We start from the raw sequence: 27,560 nt of genomic DNA on the forward strand, positions 1-27,560 counted from the left end.
AACGGACAGCCCTTAAAAGGGCCACAGCTGGTAATGCTGCTATCTGATAACATTGATAATCCTGTGATTCTGTGAACCCGGGGGAGGTGGGTCCCACAGGGGGGTAAAGCAACAAGAGCCGCTCTCAGCTTTGGGTTTAATTCAGTACAAAATGGCTGCGCTCAGAAATAAATACAAAGAGAGGGGGTAGAAGGGGTGAAGTCTGCATCGCCGCAGCCAGAAGCCTCCCAGCATCACCTCGTGTCCCACAGCCCCACAGTCCTGCTGCTGTTGTGCTCAGGTGTATGTATTCAGGTGTACTCAGGTGTATGTACTCAGGTGTATATACTCAGGTGTATATACTCAGGTGTATATACTCAGGTGTACTCGCAGAGGTGGCCGCAGCCCGCCGGGCAGTGTGAGCTGCTCTCCAGCCACTTCATGATGTGCTGCAGGTGACCACCGTGGCTGCAGCCCTGGCACCAGACAAAGAGCCCCTTCACCACGTGGTGGCACACAGCGCACATGCTGGCACACTGCCGACACCTGTGCCGGAGAGAAAAGTGAGTAAAGAGCCTTGTGAACCCCATCATCCTGTGATCCCCCTCATTGCTGTGCCCTCACCTGTCACAGATCCAGCCCCTGTTGCTCATGGGCCGCTTGCAGTTGCTGCAGTTGATGTGGAGGGTGGTTGAGGCTTGGTTGAGGCAGTTGATGGCACGGCACGTGCTCAGCTTGATCACCTCGTTGGAGATGTTCCAGAGCTGGAAGCGCTGCAGCAGGTCAATGTAGGAGGTGTACCAGTGCTCCTGGGGATGAGGGCACACAGCTCAATGCCAGCTCCCCACAACACCATCCCAACCCGAGTCCCAGCTTGTCCCCGTGTCAGCAAGGTGCTGCACCAGCGCTGCAAAGAGCCTTCCAGAAAGGGACTCAGATTAAAAGCAGTGAGGAAAAGGCAGAGGGCACCCACTTCAGGGGCAGCAGAGGAGCTTCCTTTGGGTACCTGGGTCTGCTCATCGATCTCCTTGCGGATTCGGTCTCCCAGCACAATGAGCACAGACACAGCTGTCTGCACGTCCCCCTGCTCGGCGTAGAAGAGCAGCGTGTCACGCACGATGGGGTTGAAGAAGTCGGAAGGCAGGCGGTTCTCATAGAGCGAGTGGGAGATGGAGATGAGGGAGAAGGACTCCACGGGTGTCAGGGACACGGTCTCGGCCTCATTACCACTGACATGGGGGGAGTCAGCCTTGTCCTGCAGGTGGTCCAGGGCTGACGGGTTGTCTACGATTTCATGGCGCAGGGGGAAGGCTTCCTGGGGAAGGCTGTACTCCTGCTCTTCTGCTGCAAGGAAAGCCACGGAGAATGAGTATGGAAGGGCAGGTGAAGATCAAGCTGGATGGTCAAAGAACAGGAGCAGCTCTCACTCACCGTGTGGGTTCTCGTGGTCCATCATATACAGGTCATCTTCATCCGCCTCCACGTCTCCCAGCAGGTAGTCTGCAGGGACATCGCTGCCCTCTGTCTCCTCATTGTCTGTGTGCCAGGGGAGAGAGAAATCAGCACATTCCCCTTGGCCACTGGAGGATGCACATCCCATGCATAAAGATCAACAAACCCCCATTACAGGATAAGTGGATACATTCACCCCTTTATTTCATACCAGAACCATCTATGGCCTGGATTGTGCCACCAGTGATCACCAGAGGAACAGCCTCAGGACTTGGACTGTGCCCACCCCATAAACGTTACCTTCATTGTTGATCAGGGTAGAGGAGGAATCCATGAGGATATTTTCTGTGCGGCTTTCTCCTTTGCTGCGATCCAGCCTTGACTCACTGCCCAGCCCGGAGGGGATGTCCTTCAGGTTAAAGCTGCAAGAGAAGCCACTTGCTTAACTTAAAAGTCCCAGCTTACAGACTGGCTGTATGTCCCCAGCTGGCATTTCAAAAAGACCCGGTAATTTTGCTGAGGGCAAAGTCAGCTGTCCCCACTTTATAACTTAAAAACCTCAGTCCACCACAATTGTCAGCACAGCCTTTTCTCCCTGTCTGGCATCTCTGTGCAGCCATCACAGAGGCGCCTACAGAGGTTTCCTTAAGCAACATCAGAGCTGAGCAGACACTTGACTCCATTTCTTGATGTTTACATTCAGCTTAGAAGTGGGTAAATAAGAGCTGCCTCTCTGCATGATGCTTTATTTGTTATGCATCACTGCTCACGGGCTCCACCAGGACAGAAAAGGAATTAAGAGGAGCTGACACAGAGCCATACTCTCCAGTCTGGAGCTGCAGTTTTGAGGTGATGGCAGTGACCTGTCTGGCTGCAGAACTTGGCTGATGGCAGGGCAACGTTTGAAGTTATTAGAGTCTTTGCTGCTCATCCTGGGAGCCCAGCCTTTCAAGGTCTATGAACTAATTAGGAGCCCTCACTCCTCGCTTTCATAAGTCATTTGGAAGAGGAAAAACAAGTTTTCCTGCTTCATCAGCACAAAAGGAGGTTCTAAGCCCCATGAACTATCCACAGAGAGGAGCTGTCGTCTCCCTTCAGAAGAGGGAAACCTCTCTGACTGCAGCAAGACTTGGGGGGGGCTCTGCATCCCCAGACCCCAACACAGCCAGCTTCATACCCTGTTTCAGACAGAGGAAACAACAGCAGAAGCCCACAAGGCCTGAGGCCCAGCTGGCCCTCTCTTCTCACACCCATATGGGAAACAGCTGCACTCAGATGACACCATCCTACATAGCAGCATGGGACTGAGGCTGGGGCTCTGCTCTGCTGCTTGTGGAGCTGCTCCCTTACCTGTTCATGAGTGGGAGAGTGGTGCTGCCCTTCCCCATGCTGTGGTTGAGGTTGGTGGATGATACAGTGCCAAGGCTGGAGTAGATGATCCGGAGCATCGTCCACGTTTGAGCCACCTGTGTGTGAGAGCCACAATCAGACTTCACCTCTTACAAAGCAGCCCCTGACATCCATCATCTGTCATTCTACCAAGCTAAGAAGACCCATGGGGATGTCAAGTTTCTGGGTACAGAGGGAAATCTGTGCTTGCCATAGGTAATGGCACTACAGATCTGTGCTAGGGCTGAGTGAAGACTTCCGAGGACAGCTGCAGGGCAGAGAAGGGACAGAGGGACCAAATAGCAGAGCCAGGGCCTCCACCCACACTCACCTGGTTGCGGTCCAAACCCTTGGCCACCTTAGCATTGTGGTCACAGAGCTCAGCCAGGGGCCTGCCAGCCAGTGCGTACTGCTTGGCAGTGTGCACAAACCAGTCCATGCTGCCACTCTCCACATCTGTCTCAAAGACACTGAGGGCACTGGAGGAGGAGATGTACTCAAACTGCTCTGTGGGGTCCAGCTTGCGCTTGAAAAAGATGGGGTGGCGGCGGTCCCCGATGTAGGGCTTGCGGTTGGAGTCAGAGGAGATGAGACTTTCCTTGGCTGCAAAGGCCAGGTCTCCATAAAGGCTGTAGCACAACCCCTCGGGGTTGGCCCGGTCAATGGGCTGACTGGCATCCTTGAAGATGTGCTGGTAGAGGGTGCTGTCTTTGGAGCCGGACAGGAGGAAATAGGGGTCGTGGAGGTGACGCCACACAATGCCCGTGGTGACATCCTTGTGTTCCTCAAACATGGCAGAGGGGATGAAGGGCCGTCGCACGTCCCAGACATAGATGTTGTGGTCCACCATCATGGAGCAGGTGGCAATGTGGTGCTTGCACTCCGGCCGCCACTTCACCCGGGCTACAGAGGCGATGGTCTGCACACAGTAGATCTCCTTTGCCCGCGTGGTGTTCATGTCCCAGACCTTCACCATCTTATCCCGGCCGCCTGTTGCCAGCCAGCCCCTGTGAGAAGGATGAAGGAAGATGATGACACACCGGACTGTGGGATGGGTGGTGCCCTCAACACAGATATACCCATGTGCCAGGACATGGGTGAGCCTTGTCCACACCAGGGGAGGCAGCTGGGCTGCAATCACATCCTCCCACACATTGACCTAACACCTCTGCTCTCAAATGAGGTCAGACAACTCCTCTCCCTCCTGTCTCAGAGTAAGGCCCTGTACTTTTAAAACCACGCTCATCTGACAGGTTCCCAGCTTCCCCTCCCCTTCTCCATCCTCAAGAAAGTCGATTGTTTCCATCTTCCAACACCTATGCAAGAGGCTGGGGTCAGAGAGCCTGCCCTGCTCTGGAAGGCCCCAACCCATTCCCAAGGCTCTCTGCTGCTAAGGTTGAGCAGCTGGCAGAGGCCTGGCTCCGTACCCACCGGTCCTCGGGGTGCCAGTCACAGCAGAAGACGGGGCCGTTGTGGGCTGTGAACATCCTCTCGTAGCGGTCGGGCCGGCGGATGTCCCACAGCTGCACGTTGCCGTTCTCAAAGGTGGCAGCAAAGGTGAAGTAGTCACGGATGCTGAACTGCACATCACGCACACTCTCTGACTGGCCTGAGCAGGGAGAGAAGTTGAGCTGCAGTGGGACGCAACTCCAGCAGTGCTAACAACTAAGAACTAATAAACCTCAGCAGTTTTGCTGCTGGGAGAGGCATGGAGTCCCCCAGCCCTGAGAACAGGGAAGGAGGGCCCAATGCAGTCCCAATGAGCCTTACTAAGCCCACACTGAGCAGCCAAAGCCTCTCAGCTCCCTCCCTGCCTGCTCCAAGCGCAGGTCTTACGCTCAACCCTCCTCATGGTTCTGGGCAAGCACAGGGGCAAGCAAGAGACTGGGCTCATACCAGAGAAGGTGCTGACAGAGTCCTTCTTGCGCAGGTCAAAGCACTTCATGTAGCCATCCTGGGAGCCACTAAGCAGCATGTACACCTCGGTGGGGTGGAAGCAGACCTTGTTGACAGTGCGTTTGTGCTCAGTGAACAGCTGGTCCTGCTTATTGCGGGACGGCTTGCCCAGGTTCCAGGTGACCACCACGCCATTGGTGGCAGCGGTGGCCAGCAGGTTCTCATCCATCTGGTGCCACACCACGTCGGCACAGCTGAAGTTCAGCGAGGGTTTGCGGCCCACACGGAGGTTCAGCTTCTCCACAAACTGCTCCTCTTCAATGGAGTAGATCTTGAAGATGTTGCGGCCGGCCACCACCACCTGGGCTGCGTCGCGGCACACGCTGATGGCATTAGCAGGGGCATCCAGGTGACAAAACATGGTGCGCCCTGTCAGGGTGTTGCCCCCCAGGGCCGTGCTCACCCTGGCCATCTTCTCCATGGCCGTCCTTGGTGCAGGGTCCCCTCTCCGGGAGCGGGCTCGGAGGCTGGCAGCCCCGCAGGCTGCATCCAAGCCCCAGCGGCCGCCCCGCGTCCCCTCAGCCAGCGCTGATCAGGGGTGGGAGCAGCTCCGGGGTGTTCTGGGTTCGCATCAATTGCGTGGGAAGCTGAAAGGCCAAATCTCACTTGGTACCTGCGAGGAGAGAGACAGAGCTCACACCAGGCTCAAGGACCACTCCTTGGGGGGCTCCTTATGGGGCTCCCTGCTATCCCTGTGTGTAGGAACATGGGGCCAGCGTCTGCTGTGAGACACAGGGACTAAATGGAGAGCTCCCCCCAGCCCCACTCCCTTCAGCCAGGCCCCCTGAGCCCCTCAGTGCCGGCATTACCTCATCTCAGGTCCCGCTATGGCCCACAGCCCCCTCAGAGCCCCTTCACAGCCCCCTCAGGGCCTGCTCCAGTCCCACAGCCCCTTCATTGCCCCTTTACAGCCCCCTCACAGCCCCTCAGAGCCCCCACAGAGCCTGCTCCAGTCCCACAGCCCCTTCATTGCCCCTCATTGCCCCCTTACAGCCCCCTCAGAGCCCCATAGGGCCTGGTCCAGTCCCACAGCCCCCTCATTGCCCCTTATTGCCCCTCACAGTCCCTTTACAGCCCCCTCAGAGCCCCTCACAGCCCCCATAGGGCCTGGTCCAGTCCCACAGCCCCTCATAGCCCCTCATTGCCCCTCAGAGCCCCTCAGAGTCCCCTCAGGGCCTGCTCCAGGCCCACAGCCCCCCTCACAACCCTCTCTGAGTCCTTCAGGGCCTGCTGCCGCCCCACAGCCTCCTCCGAACCCCGGCAGGGCCCACTCCCGCCCCTCAGGACGCCCCCTGAGCCTGCTGTCACCCTCCACACACCACGTATCCCCCCCCCCCCCCCAATCGCCCCCCGTACCGCAGCGTGCAGCCCCACCGACAACACAGGCCCCTCCGCTAAGCCCCGCCCCTTCCGCCGCCACGGGCGGAGCACCGCCCTTTGTTAGACCACGCCCCCTCGTTAAGACCACGCCCCCTCGTTAAGACCACGCCCCCTCGTTAAGACCACGCCCCCTTAGGGGTAGGCCACGCCCACCAAGGCTTTGGGGTTTGGTGGGGAATGGGGCTGAAGTGGGAGATATAGGAGCGATGTGGGGGGGTGCTGGGGGGGGGCTCTGGAGGTGTATGAGGGGATATGTGGGGTGCTGGGATACACTGGGGCTTTGGGATGTACCTGGGGGTGCAGTGGGGTGATATGGGGGGGTACAGTGGGATATGGGGGTGCAGTGGGGGATATGGAGCCTACAGGGGGCTGGATTCGAAGTTGGGGATGTGGGAAGCGTGGGGAGAGCTGGGGGTGTGCTGGGAGATATGGGGAGACACGGGCAGGGGGATGTGGGGGTGTCATGAGGGTGCACAGGGGATATGGGGTCATGGAAAAGTGCAGTGGGGGGGCTGGGGGACATGGGAGGCATTGGGGATATGGGGGCACACTGTGGCTTAGGCATACATAGGGGATATAGTGGTGCATTATTGGGGAGATGAAGGATGTTGGGCTGCACTGGAGATAGGGAGGAATTGGGGTATGAGGGTGCCCTGGGGGCTGTGGGGTTGCACTGTGGCACAGTGGGATGTGGGGGTGGATGAACAGGAGGTGGGTGTGCAGGAGGATGGGGCACACTGAGGGGGTGCACTGCAGGGGGTGCTGATGTGGGACCAGATCTGCTGGCACCCCCAGCCCAGGGCACCCTCAGACCCCACTCCAACCTCACCTGTGGCTTTGCTCCCCATTTCCATCTTCCTTTGGGGGCTGCACCCGCTCACCCCGGTCCTGTGAGGAGGAGTCCCTATATGTGCCCCTGTCTGTCCCCATTGAGTGCCCAGCACCCACTTCCCATAGTGACGTGCTGGCAGTTTTAGGGGTGCCACCCTGACCTGGCGCACCCCAGCCCCCTTTCAGGGCCAGAACCTCGGGCTGTTTTGGGATGAGAAATGGGAGTTTTGGACAAAGGAGCCAGCGGAGGCGGCGGGTGGTGCAGCAGTTCCTTCCCGGCCGTTACAAAGGCAAAACAACCCGAAAGCGTGTCCGTGTCCGTGCCCGTGTCCGTGCCCATACCCCGTGCTGGCTCAGCCCCCAGCTCCCAACACTTGGGGTACCCCGAGGTGCTGGCTGGGCCCTGCAGTGGGGCAGTTTGGTGGCACCCGGGCGATGGCTTTAGGTCTGGAAGAAGCGGCGTTGCATCCCGAGGTGACGTCCCCCTGCCTTTGCTCGGCGTCCCCGCTGTCCCCGTGACACCTGCGAGCCGCGGTGGGGCACAGGGCCGGACCCCCAGCCCCATGGGGACAGTGGGACCCATCCCAGCCGGATGAATCGACTCTGGACATAAGAGTGGCCACAGTGGCGGTGGCCCCACATCCCTCCATGTTCCCCAGGCAGTAAAGGGTTGACAGCCCCTAGAAGCAAGGGGATATTGCCCCACTGACCCCATTGGAAATGGGGCACAGTGATGTGTTGGGGGAGGGGGGTAGGGAGGGAGGCCACAGCCCAGCTGGGAGAGCTGTGTGGAGGGGCTGGGTGGCAGCAGGGTGGCGGGCGCCACTTGTCACTGTCCCCCCTGCTGTGCCACGAGACTGAAGCAAGCGAGCATGCGAGGGTGGAGGAAAGCATCCTATGGATGGGCAAGGGGGGACGCACAGCACGGGGGGGGGGCAGCTTTTTTCTCCCATCTGGGGGTGCCCATGGCTCTGTGCAGGGGGTCCCGGGCTCCCGTCCGTGCAGCACCCATGGGTGCCAAAAAGCAGGGGTCTCCTCTCGCCGTGCCCAGGCCCCTCCGTGGCTGTGAGGCAGGGGCAAGTTGGGGGGTGCTGGCATCCAGGACATCGAGGCAGGGGCTTTACATGTGGGTCAGTTGAATGGGCAGCGTCTTTTGCACCCCCCCTAATCCTGCCGACGGGAAGAAATGGGTTGGGTGCCGTCGCAGCTGGGTTTAGGGGGGGCTGGTCCTCGTCAGGTGGGCGCTACTCGATGACCATGCAGCAGGGCAGGTGCTGGGAGAAGTACTTGAAGAGCTCTGGCGTGGCTCCCGGGCAGTTGGTGAGCTCCAGCTCCTCCAGCTCCTGCAGCTGTACCAGCCCCGAGAGGCCCGTGGTGGTCAACAAGGGGCAGCCTGCAGGGGGACAATGTCACTGTCACCATGGTGTTCCCATCCTTGTTCCCATCCCCATTCCCTTCCCCGTACCCCCATGTGGGTGCCACAGGACTTGAGGTTCCCTGAGCTCCAGGAACCCTGCCGTGATGAGGGTCCTCATTTCTGTTCCCAAGGACTGGCCTTGTCCCCATTCCCAGACACCCCCAGCCCCACATCACCTCATGCACAGGTCTCACCAGCAAGAGATAGCAGGCGTAGGCTGCCCATGCCCAGGAGGTGCTTCAGGCCAAAGTCCTGCACCTGTAAAAGAAACAGGAGTGGGACCAAGATGAAGACAGGCAGAGGTGCCAAAAATGGGGTACAGCACCCATGGATCCTGAGGCTGAGAGGGACGAGGTGGTGGGACTGAGTGATGGAGTAGGGTGGCGGAGCAGTACATTGGGTTAGTAATGGAGTAGTGGAGTGCAATAGGGTGATGGGATGTGGAGGTGGAACATGTTGGTGGGACATGACATGACAGTAGGGCAGGGTAATGGAATAAGGGATGGGACAGTATGATGGAGCTGAGCCCTACTGAGCCTACAGGTGCCCCCCATCTCTCCTCATATTCCCCACCCCTCATCATCCCTCTGCCCAGGGCTCTGCAGCAGACCCATGGCAGCATCCTGATTCCCCATCCCATCCCAGGTCAATGCCACCAGTGGTGTGGGTACATCCATGGGCTCCCAGTGTGGGCAGTCCAGCCCTAGTTCTCCCCTACCTGGCAGCACCAGCGCAGGTAAAGGCTCCGCAGGGATGACATGGTGGACAGATAGCTGAGACCAGTGTCAGTGATCCGCACACACCTGTGGAGACATAGGACATGAATCATCCCCAGCCCATGGCCACCTTGCTGCACCCACCACCCTTGGCATGATCCCATACCTGTCGAGCACCAGCTCCTCCAGCTTGTGCAGGTCACAGGCGATGTACTCCAGGGCCATGTCAGTGATGCGAGGGCACCAGGACAGGTCAAGGCTGCGTAGCTTGCGCAGGTTCTCAGCTACCAGCTCCACGCCATCATCTGTCACCTTGGAGCAGCCTGAGAGGCTGAGGACGCTCAGGTTGGGTAAGCTGTGCACCATGTTGACCACGCCATGGTTGGTGATCTCCCAGCAGGAATTGAGGCGCAGGGTGTGGGTGGTGTAACCCTGCTTGGCCGTGAAGTAGGCGAGAGCCGTGTCCGTCACATGGTAGGCTTGCAGGTTGAGCTCGGCAAGGTTGGGCAGGAGCTGTGAGATGGCTGCGATGGCATCGTCAGCCACGTTGATGCAGTCGCTGACGCTCAGTGCTGTGATGCGGGCATTGAGGCTTGACCACAGCCCGGCCTCCGTGAAGTCGTTGCAGCCCGACAGCTCCAGCCTCACCACACCCTGCATCTGCTCCAGCATCACCTGGCCAGGGGCAGCACAGAGTCAGAGAAGCATAGAATCATAGAATCCTAGCATCACTGAATATCCTGAGTTGGAAGGGACCCACAAGGATCACCGAGTCCAACTGCTGACTCCATACAGGGCCACCCAAGCCCTGAGAGCACTATCCCAGCACTTCTTGAACTCTGGCAGCTCGGTGCCATGACCACTGCCTTGGGAACATGTTCCATGCCCTCCACCCTCCAGTGAAGAACATTTCCCTAAGTTCCAACACAACCCTCCCCTGATTCAGCTCCATGCCATTCCCTCATCGCTCAACAGGCATCATCCCATTACTCTGCCTCTTCCCACTGACCAGACACAGCCTCACACAGCTGCTCCTTCCTGGAAGGGATGGGTAAAGGCTGTATGTGCTCCCATGGGTGATGGGGATAAACATCCTTCCCCAAAAGTTTGGGAGAGCAGCCCTACACCCTTCTGGATCCCAGGCCATGGACAGAGAGACGAGTAGGATGCTGATGCTGCCTGCCTGCTGATGACTGGGAGGTGGGCCATGTCCTTTGTGGGGAAAGAGAAAGCTCTCTCTGATACAGACTGTAGCATGCTTGTTTCCAGGTGCTGTTGTGCTTGTGGATTGACACATCTGAACATGTTGTGCCAAAGCCTGGGAGCATTGCCACATGGTGGAGAATCAAGCATTGTCCCCCAAACCTTGCCTCCACCTGGGGTGCAAACAGACTATGGAGACAGCACTAGAGACATCCATGGGGACATCTCTTCAGGGCAATCCATGGTGCCACCTTTCTGGCATCTAACCCATCCCCAGTCCCTGGCCACCTCACCAGTGCTGAGGTCACCTACCTCCAGCCCTGCATCCGTGATGGTTGACCTTTTAAGGCTCATAGACTTGACCCCCTTCTTGGACAAGGGGTAGTTGTCAATGAACTCACAAATGTCCAGGTCGGAGACGCCCACAAGGCAGAAACCATCAAAACCCCGCACAGCAAAGCCCTGCAGGCTGACAAACTCCTTCTCACCACCAGGCAGGACGTTGTAGAGCTCTTTGGTGTGCAGGACAGGTGTCAGACCCACCCAAAACTTGGGTTGGTAGAGCACTCGCCTCCAAGCCTTGCACACCTGTGCCAACACACACTTCTCGCAAGCCGAAAAGTACCAGAAGAGGCGGTTGAGGATCTTCTCATCCACCACCAGCTGCCTCTCTGAGGGTGAACCAGGCAGCCGTTCTGGAGAGGGATGCTCCGAGCCTGGAGTGGCCTCGCTCGAGTTCAGTGCCACCAAGGAGGTGCCGGGAGGGGATGAGACGCCAGCCAGAGCGGCCAGGGAAAGCGGTGAGGCCAGGCTGGGGACAGACAGGTCACTGCGGGGGGTTAAGGCTGGGCTGAGGATGGCAGGCACGGAGGAAGGCTGGCACAGGCGGTTTTTCACGGCAGGGGTGCCTTTGGTGATGCTGGCAGAGCCGAGGCCGTTGGGCTGTGTGGGGATCTTTACCAGTCCATTGCGAGGCAAACATGGGGGCTTGGTGTCGCCGTTTCTCGAGTTCGACATCTTCCACAGGTCTCTCTGCAATACAGAAGGGTGGTAAGCAGGTTTAGGCCAGCACTGGGCTCACTGGGATACATGGCTTGGGTGACAGAGACTACACATGCCATGCTGTCCAGTGAGCCCGTGCCAACTGGGTGCCATGGCTTGCGGTGGCACTGCATCAAAACAAGCTAATAAATATTTCAGCTGCAGCCAGACAGGCTTTCAAATGGCCCTGCCACACCCCACCATGCATTATTAATCACATTTCCCTCTATAAATACAGAGGTGAATAATTGATGGGGGCTTGATTCCCCCCACCACCCAGTGCCTGGCACAGTGCCCCAGCAGTGTCGACCCATCCTGCCAACACCCTGTGCCCCAGCACACAAGCTCACCCGAACCAAACCCTGCCAAAGGACTAGGTTCCCATCCCCTTTAGGGCCCAGCTTGAGATGGAGCCAGAGGAGGCTGGGCTTCCAGAGCATCCATGGGCATGGGAGGAGCTGGAACCTGCAGAAATGGAGCCCATGGGGATAAGAGAGACAGAGTTGTCACTCCCGGGTCCTGAGGGACAGGCACTGCTCAGTGACAGCCATGCCTGAGTGGCACATTAGCTTGTGCTTGCTAATGGGACCTGAGGACACAGTCAGCAGCTCCCCCTCAAAGCCACAATAAAAGCTGAGATTAAAGTGAGAAAATACTTTGGATGGCTGAGGCCTGTAGGAGGGGAGCCTGGCAGAAAGGGACAGGAGGTGGCAGCGGCCATGTCTCTGCTTTCTGCCCCCAAGTAGGTGACTGAGGGCACCAAGAGAGCAGAGTGTTGGCTGTTGAGCCACAGATGTTGCTGGTGGCTCAGGTATGCAGGCTTTGGGGCTGTCCCACCCTGGAGACAGTGCTGGCCTAAGTCAGACACTACACTGCACCCCAACAGTCCCAGGACACAGCTGGAGATCTCCCTGCTGCTCCCAGCCCATTGCTCCAACCCTCCCATCATCTCCATGCCCTGCTGCACCAGCAAGAAGGGGAGCAGCCCCCCGAATTGAGAGCCCAGAGATCCCCCACCAGCTTTCTCCCAGACTTTGCCCCACTCTTTAAGGGCCAGTTTTCTGCCCATTCACCCTGCAGATGGGAAGCAGCCAGTGGTGAAGCCTCTCACCTCCCCACAGCAGCCTGGCACAGTGGCATTGGCACTGCCAGAGCCCATCCTTCGGGAATGGATCTGGCCCTGAGCAGACAGCCTGACGCCACTTCCCACTTGGATGCGGCCTCTGCTGCTTTCACTTACACTGACCTATAGAGGGTTTGGGCCTCGGATGCTTGAATAAATTTGCTTGAAAGCAGAAGAAGAGGGGAAAATGAAAAAAAAAAAACAACAAACCACACAGCAGCTCCAAGGTTGGCAGCAATTAGGGAAGCAAACAGAACGTGCACCAGGGTGTCTAACACAGCACTACAACACAAATCAAAACAGATAATTACTGCACAGCACAGAAGGGCTGTTGCTCCGGCACAGAGCCCACAGTGAGAGAAATTCACCATGCTGGCTGCCTTTGGGGGGAGGTCAGGTGGTGGGAGAGGGGCAGCCCGTGGTCTCCAGACATCGGAAGGCAAGTCAGGGGTGGGGGCTCCCACGGGGGACAGCCACAGGAGGAGACAGATGCTGACAATCATCAGACTGTAATTCAGCCAGAGGGAGGCATTGGCAGCAGTTACAACCAGCTCAGAGTGAGGTTCACCCTAAAGGCAGGGCTTGGGTGGTGGACTTGGTGGCTTTCAGAGTTCTGCCTTGGGAAGCTAAGCCAGCTTACCCTGCCCCAGGCACTGAAGCTGCCTGTCTGGCTTACAGATATCCCAAACCATGAATGAGCTGGGAAGTCACTTCAAGTAGGAACACAAACAGGGATGGAGGCCTTCTGAGCAAAGGTAGGTTTCAGGCAAGGATAGCAGGAAGCTGGGCCTACAGGGATATGGCTGTGTCCATCCAGGCTTACTGTACATGTCTGTATATCTCTGATAAAATGGACAACCAGGGATTCTATCAGCCTGAAAGCATCTGGACCTTGCCTGGAGAAGAGAGCATCTTGGAGACTGTGGCAGGGAGCACAGGCTGGGGAGGACTGCTGGCTTAATAATCACTTCATTGCCTCTGGAGTTGCCCTTCACTGCTACAGAAAAGCCTCCAGCAGCAGCCTTACAGTCTCCTCTGGCTTAGAGGGGAGCCCACACTGCTCCATTGTAGAAAGTGCAAGTACTCCATCCTTTAGAGCTTCTGTGCACTGGGATATATGGGGCACACCATGCCCTGCCCCGGGCCCTTCCTCTAATGCACTGGGACAGCCTTGGAAAAGTCAGTACAGAGTTTTGCACTCTCAAGTCCCAGTTTTGGCACCTTTGCCCCTTCTGATGTTCCTGCCATTCTGCAGATACCTCCACATATTTGTTTTTTTCCCTCAATCCAAAGCAAAGAGCAGAGATTTGATCCTTCATCCTCTCTCAGAAGGAGTGTTAAATGCTTGGCATAACCATCCTAACTCTGGGACTTTACGAGAAGGACTCAGCTTCAGAGACCCTCGTGCAAGCCCCCTCTGCTCTCCCAGGCCTCATAAGGGAGGTTTCTGCCAGCTGTGCCAAATCTCAGTTCACAGTGGGAGGAAACCTGACAAAAGCAAAGGGCACATTCTTTTAGTCTCCCAAATTGATTCCAGGGTGCACATTTCACAGGAAATGTCACTGCGGTGAAATCGCTCCATTCATGAGGGCTTTCTCATCCACAATGAGTGATGATGCAGTGGTGGGGGGCGGAATTGACGCAGGAAGAGAGAAGAAAGAAGGGGGTCTAAGAGTGTGTCACTACAAACATTACGTGGATGATGAAGCTGGGAAGGATAAGACAAAAGTACCCAGGAAGGGAGCATTTGTCCAAACCATTGGAGAGTTTACTGTCTCCATATGGTAACGATAAGGGATGGGAACCTCGAGACACAGGTGGGGTGAGCAGTCACCTACTAACACCACCCCCGTGTATGTACGGGCTCCCTCTGCCCAGGCTGTGGCAGAGATGCACTGGGTCAGTCTGCGGTCCAGCTGCAACCAGATTTGAGGGTCACTGTGGGCTCTGGGCCATCGGGGCAGCTCAGGGGACACCGGAGACTCAGGGCTGGCAGGACTCGGTGGTCCATGGAGAGAGACTGCAGAGGTCCTGGCAGCGATCGGCACCGCGTACAGACACACAGCTCCCCTTCCGTTCAGGACTATGGACAGCGACCCCGTTCAGCACCATGGACAGTGACACCGGCCCCGTTCAGCACGACAGGGAGCGGCAGCAAAACCTTGCAGAAACACCCCTCAAAACGGCCCGAAAGACCCCTACCACCTTTGCTGTCCCTCGTAATGCCCCCCCTGCTGCCCCACCAGGTCCCTGTGTAGGGCTCCTGCTGCCCTGCTAGCCTCCCGCGCAGCCCTGTTATTGCAGCGCCAGAATCCAAGGCTGATGCAAAATTATTTCTGTAGAGCTACTGCTTCAGTGACAGAGAGCTGCTCGGCAGCAAGCAGCCATCGCTCACGGCTTTCTGCACACACACACATACACAAACAGATATGCTTGGACACACACACACACACACTCACATCAGAGCCCTAGGGGCTGGCGGATGCACCTTGCATGAGCCTCGATATGGAGACACACATATACATGCACATATACACACACAAACAGACATAAGCGCATGCACACACACACTCACGCAGGGTTGCATCAGCTGAATTCATTAGCCCATCTATTTTTACTAATGCAGCAAATCAAGTTGCTCTACAGGCAGAGAAAACACACCCGAGACCCAACGCTGTGGCAGAGCACACAGCCAAAGCTTTTGTCCAGCAGTCTCAAGGGTAACAGCTGCCCAGAACCACCAACTGTGTACAACAATCCCAACCATCAACAATGCTATGCTGGCTCTTGCTTTGGGGGCTGAACCTGAAGACCAAAGCACATGGTAGTAATAAAGATATCCCTCTGTAAAGACTGCCTTCCCCAGCAATGCTCAGCAGTGTGTGAGCTGTCTCTTGCTCTGACTGCATCAGGTCAGCCCACTGTCTGTGCAGTGTGCAGTCGGGGGGGGGTATATGTATGGCTGTCCTCTCAGCACCTTGGCAATGCAGAGGAGGCAGAGAATCCCCAGAAGAGCCTCTTACTCCCCTAGAGATGGAGGGGCAGCTGTTGTGTTTAGGTGCAGAGGCTGCCTATACAGAGGCACCTTTGTGAGTGCACATGTGGACCAGAGATCTGGAGCTCTGGACTCACACACATCAGCTGGGAGAGAGGCTCAGAGCACAGCTCCAAAGTCAGCACTATCTTTTCCACTGCAGCACGAACCAGGAATTCATGATGGGAAAAAGACCATATTCTGCTCTCTGTCGCTTGGCCCAGAGACCTGCTTGTGTGATGGGAGCTGGGAAACTCCTTCCTAGAATTATCCTGAGGAGACCTTGAGAGACTAGAAAGATGAATGCAGCTCTCCTGCTCCTCTCCCCGCTCCTAATGATGTCAGTGAGCTCATTCCACCTTGCAATAGACAAAGAGGCTTGTGGGGTCCTGGGAATAAACCCAAAGGCCAAAGTTCCCCGCAGCAGGCAGTAGGGTCCCCTCTGGCTGCTGCACTCTCTTCCCTTGTTCTTCCCAGAGTTTGTCACTTCTGCGTGATCCCAGCCCGAGTGGGAGGGAATGCAGGCTCCACTCTATGCCAGTCCATCCTCAACCTCCTCAGCCTTCAGGAGGGCAAGGGGCAGCACTGGTTCTGGCCATAGCCATTCCATAGTCTCTCAAATATGTCAAGCATTGACCTCCTCCCTATCCCAGGGCTCCATGTTCCAGAAGGAGCCTCAGCAGGAGGAGAAATCCACATCCAGTGGTGGCTGTCAGCAAACTTTTATGCACAGACGTGGACAGAGTTGGGTGGCGACTGTTGCTGACCTGGGCTCACCTTCTTCAGCCTCCTTCAGATGTACCAGGCCTCCTTGCTGAAGGGAGGGTGCTCATGCTTCCATGTGCCTCAGCTAAGCTTCTCCCTGCTCCCTGTTAACCATGAGGTTGTTCTGGGAGAGCAGCTCCTGTTGTGTAACAGCCAGAGTGTGCCCATTTGATGGAGCTGGGTACACTGTAGCCCTGCTCCTTGCCCCTCTTTGTCCCAGGAGCAGACATAAAGGAAAGGCCCTGAGTGCTGATTAAGGGTCTCATTGAGGAGAGATGAGCCAACCTGTAGCTGTTCCTAGGACATCGATGAGCTTCCTTGGTACTGCTGGGACAAGCACCTCTTCCAGGGCCTTCAGACGTCTTCATCACTCCAGACATAGCAATGGCCACACAAACAGTGAATCTTTTATGCCAGGCCAGTGTGACAACCTGAAGCTCTCAGTACTGTGGAGCAGACCTGAGGCCCTGAACAGGTCCTGCCCACAGGTGCCCATGATGAAAGGGATGATTCAACACCAATATCAGCCTCTTCCCATGCAACCAGCCCAGCCTGAGTCCTGCCCCAGACACTAGACCTGAGAGAACACAGTGCTCAGTTGGAACCTGTGCTATCCCATGGCACCTAGACCTGGGGTGAGACAGAATAGGGATAAGGGAAGTGGTGGGACATCAGGGCAGGGAAGCAGTGCTGAGCCACAGAACCGCTGCTGCAGGGTGCTGGAGTTGCTCAGTGCTGATATAAGTTCAGAAAGTTGTTAGGTTCTGGCTTCTGATCAAGGTCATGGCCCTGTTGCAAGGAGGCAATGCAGCCCTGGTACTCCATGTCCTCTCACCCTCCTCAATTTCCCCACCAACCATCAGTGCTGATGCTGTGTGATGGGGGCTACTGGTGCTCCATGGGCCAGCAGGAGGCCCAAACCCAGCTCATGGGGCAGCCCCAAGGCCAGCTGCTTGTCCAGAAGCTGGACAGAGCTCGAGCAGAGAGAAACCCCGAGGAACACTTTCAGCTTTTATGTCCCTTCCCTGAATGCTCTGCCATCCCCAGAGCACCTGAAGAATGCGTGCAGTCCCATGATGGGTGGGCAGGGACTTGGAATGGGTAAGAAGCTGCCAAAGGATTTGCGCTTGCCTGCACATTCCATTATGCTCCTGGCACAGCATGAGCACAGCTACTAGCCCCAGAAGCAATGGGTTCCCAAGAGCCCTGGCCTCCCTTCTGTCATGCCACGTTCCCATGGGGTGTGCAATATGGAGGTGGCCACATCGGAGAGAACAGAGGACCCTACCATTCCACTTGCCTTCCCACATGTCACCCCCAGCCCCAGCTTGAGCAAGGACCCCCAACACCACCAGAATTCAGATTCGGGGAGACAAGAGGTTCCCAGTAGTGGAGAGGCTCAGCCACCACATCCCCACTGCAACAAAGAGGAAAACAGGCCTGGAGGATGGAGCAGGGATCGATGTGGGGGAAGCCAGCTCGGGGAAAAATAGATATCTATCTCATTAAAAATGGATGCTGAAGTGAGTCCTCCCCACTCCAAAGCCACCTCCCTCCCTCTTCCTGGTAGCTGGAGTGAAATCAGCGCTGAGCTTCCAGAGGAGGGGAAATGCCAGCCCCGTGCATCTCTCTCTCTGCACTCACTGAGTGCCCCCAAACCCCCTACCCCAGTCCCTGGCCCAGAACCCCTGTCAGAGCTCCCCTACCACAGAAGCACTCCAGTCTCTGCCACCAGAACACTATCACATCCTGCCAATGCCACCAGATCAGGCACTGGGGCACTTGGGGCACCAAACAAGACCCCATAGTAATCTCAGACCCCCACATCACTGAGGCCACGGGAACTCTGCCTAGACCTGGTTACAGCTCACCAACCTTGTGCCTTAGTTCTCCCATCATTTGGCCCAGCCTGCCCTAGCACAAGAAGCTTCACTCCTGTGGAGATTCTACAGCCACAGTGGGGTGCCCCATAATGAGCTGGGACTCTGAGATGCCAAGATGTTGGGATGACAAACTGCTTGGATGCTGGAGTGTAAAAGGGGGATGGAGTGTAGGGATTTTAGGGTAGCAGCCTGCTGGGATCCCACTGTGCTGGGATATCAGTGTGTTGGGATGACAGGATGACAGAGTGACACTGCTACGAGGTTTTAAGGTGCCAGGGGTCTCACACTGTTGGTGTGTTTGGATGGTGGGGTATCAGGATGATGGGGTGTTGCAGGATCAGGGTACTGGAGTCCCACAGTTTAATGGTGCTCAGATGCCAGGATGGTGAGGTGCAAGGCTGCTGGGACGCTGGGGTAATGGGGTGATGGGATCTTAGATTGCCAAGCTGCTGGGATCTCATAGTGTTTAAGTACCAGGGTCCTGGTTTGTTGGAATATCAGGGTGATGGGGTGCTGGAATGATGGGGTGCTGAGAATTTAAGGTGCCATGGTAGCAGGATAGTGGAATCCCATGGTGCTAGAATGCTAGGATGCAGGGGTCCAAGGGTAATAGGTTTTAGGGTGCCAGGGGATGCGGCTCCAGAGGTCCCAGTCTCTTTTACCCCACAGAACCATGGAAGAAGGCGAGCAGCCAGAGGGGGTGAGGGGGTGCTTCAGGAACTGGGGGGGGGAGGGAAGGGGGAAGGTGGGGAAAGCAAGCAACAAGGCAACAACCCCCCACCCTACCTCTCTCTCCATGCTGGTAACCGCACTCATCCCAAAACCTCCCTACAGGGCAGCCGGTGCCAGCCCACTCCCTGCCTTCTGGGCCCCCGTTCGGGGGGAGGGAGGGGGGGGGAAGCGGGGGAAGGGAGGCGAGTGGTACGGAGAGGGGCTTCTCCGTTACCTTCTCCCTCTCCTTCCCCCTCGGCCAGGAGCACGGGGCCCATTCCGCCGCCGTTATATAACGGTGCTGCGGGATGCTGCACCGGGGGCTGCGGCCCCAGCCCCCTCCCCGCCCGCCGGGGCCGTACCGCGATGTGCGGGCTTTGTGTCGCAATGGTTTCCCGAGAGCGAATCACCATCATCATCATCAACAACAACAATAATAATAACAAAAAAGAGAAAAACAAAACAACCCCCCCAACCCCCATACAATAAATAAGCCATCCCTTACCTCCAGCTCTCCCAGCTCATGCCATGCCGTGCGCGGACAGCCGCTCCTTTCCTGCGCGAGGAAACCTCGAGGAGGAGGAAGAGGAGGAGGAAGAGAGGAGGGGAGGAAGATGGGTGCTCGGTGCGGCTCGGCCTCAAGCCGACAAAAATAAAGGAAAGAAGCGGTGGGGAGGGGAGAGGGCCGGATCCTGCTCGGTGCAGGGCAGCTGTGAGAGGCTCGCACACGCGCGTGTGCACACGCAGCCTCCCCGCGTCCGTACCGCCGCCCGTTAAAGAGACACCGCCGCCGGGAGCGACAACGCAGCGTCGAGGTCCCCGAGATGGTCCCGGTCCTCGCGGCACCGAACGGCAGCGACCAGGTGAGGGGGGAAGGAACCGGGGAGCTGAGAGCCCCCGAACCGCGGGGAGGGACGGGAGGGTGGGAGGCACCGGAGGGAGGGGTGGGGGTGGGAAGAGGGAGGGAGGGATGCGGGGACGGATGGAGGGGTGGAGAAAGAGATGGATGGATGGATGGATGGATGGATGGATGGATGGATGGATGGATGGATGGATGGATGGAGGGATGGATGGATGGATGGATGGATGGATGGATGGATGGATGGATGGATGGATGGAGGGATGGATGGAGGGATGGAGGGATGGAGGGATGGATGGATGGATGGATGGATGGATGGATGGATGGATGGATGGATGGATGGATGGATGGAGGGATGGAGGGATGGAGGGATGGATGGAGGGATATGTGGCTGCAGATTTAGGCATGGAGGGGTCGATGGATGGTGGAGGGATGGAGGGAGAGAAGGGTGGGGGAATCAATGGAGAGAGGGATAAATATGTGGAGGAATAGATGGAGGGATGGGTGCAGGGACACGTGGATGGTTGGAGAAATAGATGAAGGGATGGAGGAAAAGATGAAGGGATGAAGGGGTAGATATGGGGACGGAGGGTTGGGTGGAGGGACAGGTGCAAGAACAGATAGATGGTTGGATGTAGGGAGGTACAGATGCAGGGGGAATCATAGAATCATAGACTTGTGGAATGGCTGGTGCTGGAAGGGACCTCAAAGATCATCTGGTTCCAGAAGGATGGAGGGATGGAAGGATGGAGAGATGGATGCAGGAACAGATGAATGGAGGGAGAGATTAATAGACAGATGGAGGGATAGAAGGCTAGATGGACAAAAGAATGGATGGAATGATGGGTGTTTTCTCTGTCTTCCCACCAGGACACTGGCAAAAGGCAATCCCTGTGCTGAACCCTCTTGGCTGATAGCCTTGGTCCCACTGGCAGCCCCCAATACAGAGGTGTGCAGTGGGGATGATCCAGCATCCCAACAAGCTGTGTGAGCCTGCACTGAGGGAAGTGCAGATGTTTTCACTGCCCCATTTATTCCTGTGTTGCCCAGCTCTGCACCCACTCAGCAACTCCAGAATGGGGCCCTGCTCCCCAAACTGGAAGGGATAGGTTTAGGCATAATGCTTAACCCCTTCCCATTACAGTACTGTAGTGGGATAAGCTAGGCTGGCTGCCACCCGGCCAGGCCCTGGGGACGCTGATGTAACTGCCAGGATCTGGCTGCCTCCATTATTTATAAGGCAGGTCGGATTTCGTGCTGGCAATGGAGAGTATCTGGGGGGAGGATGTACACACACACATACACACTCATAATCCCACCCCACAGCTGGAAGCGCTGCATCCCCACAGCACAACTGGCTCTGTCCCATGTGCAAAGGGAGGACAGCAGCCATGGGGGTGATGGAGTGGGGAGCTGGTGGGGCTGAGGGCTGCTGGCACTCAGGTGTATCCCTTGTGCGGGCACACAGCAGCCTCAGCCATCCCCCATCCTGCCCAGCAGGTGACAACTGCAGGACAAGGGGCTGGAGGGATCAGCGAGCAGCACATGTGGGGCTGTGGCCTTTTCCATGTCACACATCTGTCCCTCAGTGACCCCGGTGAGAGCCTGGTGGTCCTTCCCTGTATGATGCCGTGTCCCCACAGGGATGTTCTCACGGGGACAGTCACCCAGCAGCAGCCCCTATGTGTGCAGCGGGTGGCAGTCCTCCCAGCTCCCACCCCTACTACCCACATGGGCTCTGGAGTCGGTCCCCACGTTATGGGCCGAGCATCCCTGGGCCAGCTGGGCCATGGGTACCAAAGCTGGACCGCAGTGCGCAGGGTGCCGTCGCTGCAGCAACCGCGGTCGCCTAGCGATGGCTGTCTCCCGGTAACCCGTCGCCTAGCGATGGGGGATTTTTCACAGCTCTGGATGAAGAGATGCGGGTTATTTTTAGCCCGCCTGCAAATCAATAGGCAGCTCCATTCGCCGCCGGAGAGGATGCACGTGCCAGGACAGCCTTACTGGCTTCTGCTTTGGGGGCTGACGGTGATGGGGACAACCTGGGGACACCGCCTTCGGTGCAGCCCTACTGCTCCTAGTGGGGCTCAGCCCCCTGCTGTCCCCATCTGGGGGGCAATATCCTCCAGGTCTTGAAGACAGGTGAGGGCAGAACCCAGAGGTGGGGACCCTCATCCTGCTGTGGGTTCACTCACCTGGCCATGAGGACCCTCTCCCAGCCTGAAGGACACCTGTCCTGCCATGGGGACCCTCCTCTGGCCATGGGGAACCTCATCCCACTGCTGAGTGCCCTCACCCACACCTGGGATCCTCATCCTGACCTGGGAACCTTCTTTCACTTGCAGACACCTAATGCCAAAATGAGATCCCTCACCTGGCCACGTGGACCCTCACCCAGCTAATGAGGAATCTTGTCCTTACATGAGGACCTTCACCTGGCCATGGGGTCCACCATTGCACTTCAGTGACCTTCACTCAGGGACCCTGCCCCACAGCGGAGCCCCTTGGCATAATGTCCCCCTCCTGACATCCCTCAGTACACTGTGAGGGGACAAGGATACACATAGGGCCAGGGACCAGGGCACTCAGTGTCTTGGGATCCAGCGAGGCTGGGAGCTGATGTGAGGCCTCCTGAGCTATTTTTTGGGGATGGTGTGGGTGCCTGACGCAGACTCAGTTCCGACGGGCTTTCTTGGCTCAGTGGGAGCAGCTCCCCACGCAGCCACAGCTTCAGGAGGGGATGGGGAGCCCCAGCCTCTGAGCAGCCCTTCGGGGTCAGGCCCCAGCCCCTTCCTCTCTGAGATGCCCCTGCAGCTCCCCGCCCACCCCACAGCACCTCTGCCTCCCCAGGAGTCCTTCTGCCCACCCTACTCCACCGTGTCCTGTGTTGGTGTATGGGCAGAGCTGAGGCAGGATCAGGCCCAGAGCTGTCGACCCCAAATCCCTGCTTGGGGGGGGTGTCGGGGGTAGGGGGGGTGCAGAGCCGTGTCCGCAGTCACAAGAGGGCACTGCGAGCCCGCAGCATCCCGGCCCTGGGGCTCAGAGAAGCTCGGGGACCCCCAGCGACACGAGAGCCGGGCCCTGGGCAGCCAACCCCACGGGGGTGACAATGGCAGGATGTCCCCAGCACAGGGACATGTAATCCCTCGTGGCTGTGGTGGTGGTTGCTGCGTGGTGGCCCCTGCAGCAGGTGGGTGGTTGAGGTGGGGGGACTGCAGCACCACGTAATGGGGACAGGGGGGACACTGGAGGTGACTTGAGGTGATGGCTCAGAGACTCAGCCTGGGGACAAGACCTGGAGACGTGGCCATGGGCAGAGCTCCTGGACCAAGATATTTCAGTTGGTGGCACCTCTGGCTGCCCCCAGGGATGCTTCACCCCACCAGGGCTCACTGAGCAATGAGTGGCTTTGGGCTGTGTGTGCTGCACAGGGCTTTGCTCCTTCCCAGTTCAGCCCAGTATGGTCTCATTTCAACTCATTTGGCCCAGTTCAGGTCCAGTTCAACTCATTTCAGCCCAGTTCGACCCACTTCAGGCCCGGCTCTGGGAGCTCGGTGGGCAGCAGCCCTGACCCTGCTGCCTTTGTCCATCTCCCACAGCATCCACCCTCTCCCGGCCTTAATTTTCCACGGATTCCATCAGATTGACTTCTTTCAGTGTCATTTCATGGCCGGAGGGCTCTGAATCCCTCTCCCCCCCCACCTTCCCTCCTCGTGCCCGTCCCCCTCCTCTTCCCCTCCTTTCTCTTTCTTTCTGCCATCCAAATTTACAATCCCTCATTTCCATTCCGCTCCACCCTCTCTCCGGGGACTTTGTTCTCCGCCTGTATCATCGCACAGCAATTGTTCCGTGTTTATTTCAAACATTTTGGCGGGCTGTCACTCGATGGAAACTTAATTAATTGCAGGGTTTGTGAGCCCGGCACAATGGTGTCTGAAGGGAAAATAAAATCAAATGCCATAATTGGGAGAAGCTCGTTGAATGAAGGGGAGATGGAGGAGATGCAGATGTGCGGCTGGCGGCCGGATGCTGAGCTGTCCAAACTGGGGGGGAGATCCTTTCAAAGGGAGGTTTGGGGATGGGATTGGGGGTCCCGGGGTGTGCCCTGTGAGCCAGGCCCAGGTCCAAACGCTGCGGCCCCTTCTCGAGCAATCCCCTCCGTGGGGAGGCAATTGGGGGGGGGGGGTCCCGGGTTATGGGGGGACGTGGGGATGCGATAAGCCCTGCCACCCCCCTAAGCCCTGGGGTCCCTCGGAGGTGACGAACCGATCCCCACTCCCCGCGTGGGATGCTCAGGGAGGAGGTTTTTGGGGGGGGGAGGGTTGGGGGGACAGCCCCGCCCCTCCGCCCCTATTGGCTCAAAGTTTGGGGGCGCGGCGCTGATTGGACCCCCCGGTTCCCACCCCCCCAAATTCCCCAGCGCGCTGCGTTCCGCGGCCACGGCCGGGGCCGCCGCCGCCTCCGCCGCCCCCGGGGCCGCCGCTGCCGGGAGCCCGGAGCCCCGGAGCGGCCATGCGGGCTCTGTGGGCGCTGTGCCTCGCCGGGCTGGCCGCTGCCCTCGGCAGTTTCTCGGCGGATCAGTGCAGCTGGAGGGGGAGGTAAGCTCCGGGATGCGTAGGGCAGGGTTCATCCCGATCCCAGTCTCCGTTCCGATCCCGACCTCAGTCCCGATCCCAATCCCGGTCACGGTGGCTAAGAAAGCCCCGAGCGTCTCCTAAGGATGAGTCCTTGGATCTCCCCCTGACTCAGTTTCCTCTCTCGAACTGGCTCCTCTAATTGCTCCCCTCATCCTGGGAGAGCTCCGAGCTGCCTTTCCACATCTCCGCTCACCCGTGCGTTCCTCCATCCTCCTCTCCACGCGGTGCCCCCGCTCCCTACAGCCCCGCCACTGGTTGGTCGGAACGGCTGCTGGAACCCTAAAACTTCCCCCGAGACCCCAAAAACTTCCCCCGGGGCCTTTTCCCACCCCGGAAAGGCGCCGAACTCGGGAACAAAGAGCGGGGGCCCGGCAGGAGGGGCTGCGGCGGGGCCACGGGGCCGCGCAGCCGCCAGCGCCTCGGCCCGGACAAAGCGGTCGCCCCCCGCTCTCCCCGACCCTAAAGGCGGCCCCGCTTCCCTCGGCTCACTGCGTAGCAGCCACGGCCCCAGGAGCGACAAAACGATGCGCTGGGAACGTGAGAACCCGAATCCCACAAGAGCAGAGAGTGGGGTGACCCCCCGCAACACACAGATCCCAGCACCCAAAAGTCCACCTTGAAAGGGCAAAGGGAATGGGGTGCATCTGGGGGCGAGGAGGGAGAAAACATGCAGGAAACATCCCCAAATGGGAGTGGGGTAAATCACTAAACTGCACCCCAAAGCCGAAGGGTGAAGGCTCCAGCATTTCTATTTGGGGTTTCCAAGCTCCCATGTAAGGACACCCCGGGTGGGTCAGAGGTTGGGGTCTACACTCGGGGTCCTGCTGACCCCACACATGGTCCCTTGCAGCGGCTTGTCGCAGGAGTTGGGCAGTGTGGAGCAGCTCACCCTGCGCTGCGCCGAGGGCTCCCTGGAGTGGCTGTACCCCACGGGGGCACTCCGCCTCCGCCTGGCCCCCCGCCTGCCCCCCGCCACCACCGCTGATGGCCGCGACCCCCGACACGTCACCGCCTGCCTTCAGCCCACCGGCACCTTCCGGGGGGCTCAGCTCTACCTGGAGCGGGATGGTGAGCTGGAGCTGCTGCTGCCCGAGGCGGAGGCTGCCCCACGGCCCCGTGTGAGGTGTTTCAGCTGGCCGCCCCATGAGCAGGTGGCCCTATTCCTGCAGGCCACCCCACAGCGAGACATCAGCCGCCGCATCGCTGCCTTCCGCTATGAGCTGCGGGGGGACTGGCTCGCCCGCCCCGCGCTGCCTGCAGAAGGTGAGAACATCTTCAGGTGCTTCAAATAGGAAAACCTCCTGAAAAGGGGGATTTCTGTCCCCTCGTGGTGTGGGCACGCTGAGGTGACAATGATGCTTGGCTATTGCAGGGGTGTGCCGGCCGTGCAATGACACCGAGCTCCTGATGGCCATTTGCACTAGTGACTTTGGTGAGTGCATCCTTGGGCTCAGGAGCAGGGAGGGAAATACAAAGTGGGATGCTGTAGGGATGGGGTGAGAGGACAGCGCTGCTTTGAGAGCCCTGTGTTGTCCTCATCCAGCCCATGACATGGCCATGGGGCCCCATGCTGCTCTCATATGTCATGGCCCTGTTCTGCATCCGTATGGGGCCATGTGTTCTCCTTCACTCTGTCAGCCTGCAATGGGTCCCTGAGGCTGCTGGGGGATGGAGTTGTGGGTGGGAATAGGGAGAAAGAATAAGAATAGGGAACAGGAATGAGGATAATGATGGAGGTGGGGATGGGGATGAGGATGAGGAAAAGTAATAGGAATGGGAATGGGGACAGGGATGGTGATGGGAACAGGAATGGGGAATGGGGTTGGGAATAAGGAATAGGGATAGAAGTGGGAACGAGGATCAGGACTGAGAAGGGGAAGAGGATAGGGATAGGGATGGGGAAGGGGATGGAGCTGGGGAAGGAAATAAGTGTGCGGATATGAGGATGGGGATAAAAAAGAGGAAGAGAGTGGAGACAGGGATGGAGATGGGGATAGGAATGGAGATGGAGATGGGGTGGGGGCAGGTGCACACTCATCCCTCTCTCTGCCTTCCCCCGCAGTGGTCCGTGGTACCATCCACAGCGTCTCCAACGATGCAGAGCTGCAGGAATCTGTCATCGGGGTGAGCGCCGTCCGCATCCACCGCCAGAAATTCCCCCTCTTCCAAAGCGGGGGGCGGCCGGGGCGGGCGGCGGGCAGCATCCGCACCCCTCTGCGCTGCGGTGTGCGGCCGGGCCCCGGCACCTTCCTGTTCACGGGGTGGCTGCACTTTGGTGAGGCATGGCTCAGCTGCGCTCCCCGCTACAAGGACTTCCAGCGCATCTACGAGGGCGCCCGGCGCAGGAGGCAAAACCCCTGCGAGTTCCCCGTGGACTGAGCAGCTCGGGGTGGGCAGCCCCCAGCTTGGGAGCAGCCCTGCTCGAGAGACACTGGAATATGTGTTTATCTCAGCCCCCTCCAGCTGCCCTGGGATGCTGAGGGCATCGCCATGCGGAGGGGGCTGCATGCTGTCTGCAGGGACAGGCACGTAGGGACGTGGGAGCACGGTGGGTGGGAACAGCCCTGTGAAAATCCTGCAGGATAGGATGGGATTTTCCCAGTTGGTGACCCTGGGGGGCTGCAGAAGGGGGCTCCGGGCTGGGGGTCCTGGGGGCCAAGGGGTCATTGCAGGTGTGGGGACACTGCAGGACACGAGGAGAGCGGTGGCACAGTGCAGTGGTGACGGCAGGGAAAGGAGGTGGATAGGCAGTGTTGAGGGTGGAAGGGGGACTGCAGAAATGGAGAGCCGTGTCCCGGCCTGAAGGGAGCCAGGGGACATGGGAGGAAGGGAGAGCAGGAGCAGGAGGAGCGAGAATGAAGGAGTGAGGCTGAGGAGGGAGCAGAGGTGGCACGGAGGGTCCCCATTAGAACCAAAGTGCTGAGCACAGGAGGGAGAAGGGAGCAGAGAGGTGGAGCAGGGAGAGGTGGGGCTGTGCCACCGCCCACATGGGGACACCACAGGGCAACCATGGGGCTGTGGCTCCACAGTGGTTTCCTGGTGCCACCACACCAGGGCAGGGGGGGGATTTCAGACCGTTGAGGGTGGGGGAGGCAGCATCATATGTGCACTAAAGTTATAACGATACCAAATTTGTGATTTTTTTTTTTTATATATATATATATAAACTAAGCTGTATTTGTCA

General features: G+C 58.2%; 4 protein-coding genes across 10 annotated transcripts; 2 read left to right on the top strand and 2 right to left on the bottom strand.

Moving 5' to 3' along the window:
* Window positions 1–122: 122 nt before the first annotated feature.
* On the bottom strand, window positions 123–8,375 carry WDR24 (WD repeat domain 24). Of its 7 annotated transcripts, none has more exons than XM_085514350.1 (11): window positions 6,133–6,194; window positions 4,717–5,389; window positions 4,252–4,429; window positions 3,152–3,827; window positions 2,782–2,897; window positions 1,732–1,853; window positions 1,411–1,515; window positions 986–1,323; window positions 604–788; window positions 347–525; window positions 123–304 (listed from the first exon to the last, which is right to left on the bottom strand). In XM_085514350.1, the coding sequence occupies exons 2-10, from the start codon at window positions 5,195–5,197 to the stop codon at window positions 357–359; spliced, it is 2,370 nt and encodes a 789-aa protein (XP_085370476.1). In that variant the 5' UTR covers window positions 5,198–5,389; window positions 6,133–6,194; the 3' UTR covers window positions 123–304; window positions 347–356. The 7 variants fall into 7 exon arrangements, with proteins under 7 accessions (XP_085370476.1, XP_015732674.1, XP_085370478.1 ...); XM_085514351.1 differs by having other exon boundaries at window positions 269–318; window positions 361–525; XM_015877188.3 differs by lacking the exon at window positions 6,133–6,194 and adding an exon at window positions 6,986–8,375 and having other exon boundaries at window positions 123–525.
* FBXL16 (F-box and leucine rich repeat protein 16) lies at window positions 7,243–19,519 on the bottom strand. The gene is made up of 6 exons (XM_015877212.3): window positions 19,386–19,519; window positions 10,636–11,355; window positions 9,287–9,795; window positions 9,123–9,207; window positions 8,599–8,662; window positions 7,243–8,380 (listed from the first exon to the last, which is right to left on the bottom strand). Exons 2-6 carry the CDS (start codon window positions 11,338–11,340, stop codon window positions 8,232–8,234), a joined length of 1,512 nt encoding a protein of 503 aa, XP_015732698.1. The 5' UTR covers window positions 11,341–11,355; window positions 19,386–19,519; the 3' UTR covers window positions 7,243–8,231.
* LOC116654093 (uncharacterized) lies at window positions 19,387–20,737 on the top strand. Its single transcript, XM_085514386.1, has 2 exons — window positions 19,387–19,743; window positions 20,610–20,737. The coding sequence occupies exons 1-2, from the start codon at window positions 19,404–19,406 to the stop codon at window positions 20,651–20,653; spliced, it is 384 nt and encodes a 127-aa protein (XP_085370512.1). The 5' UTR covers window positions 19,387–19,403; the 3' UTR covers window positions 20,654–20,737.
* A 3,410-nt stretch (window positions 20,738–24,147) lies between these two features.
* Window positions 24,148–27,560, top strand: METRN (meteorin, glial cell differentiation regulator). The gene is made up of 4 exons (XM_015877227.3): window positions 24,148–24,337; window positions 25,227–25,639; window positions 25,749–25,808; window positions 26,439–27,560. Exons 1-4 carry the CDS (start codon window positions 24,252–24,254, stop codon window positions 26,753–26,755), a joined length of 876 nt encoding a protein of 291 aa, XP_015732713.1. The 5' UTR covers window positions 24,148–24,251; the 3' UTR covers window positions 26,756–27,560.

Source organism: Coturnix japonica, chromosome 13, assembly GCF_054131305.1.
Source record: "Coturnix japonica strain WE chromosome 13, WE-NBRP24, whole genome shotgun sequence".
Taxonomy (NCBI): Eukaryota; Metazoa; Chordata; class Aves; order Galliformes; family Phasianidae; genus Coturnix; species Coturnix japonica.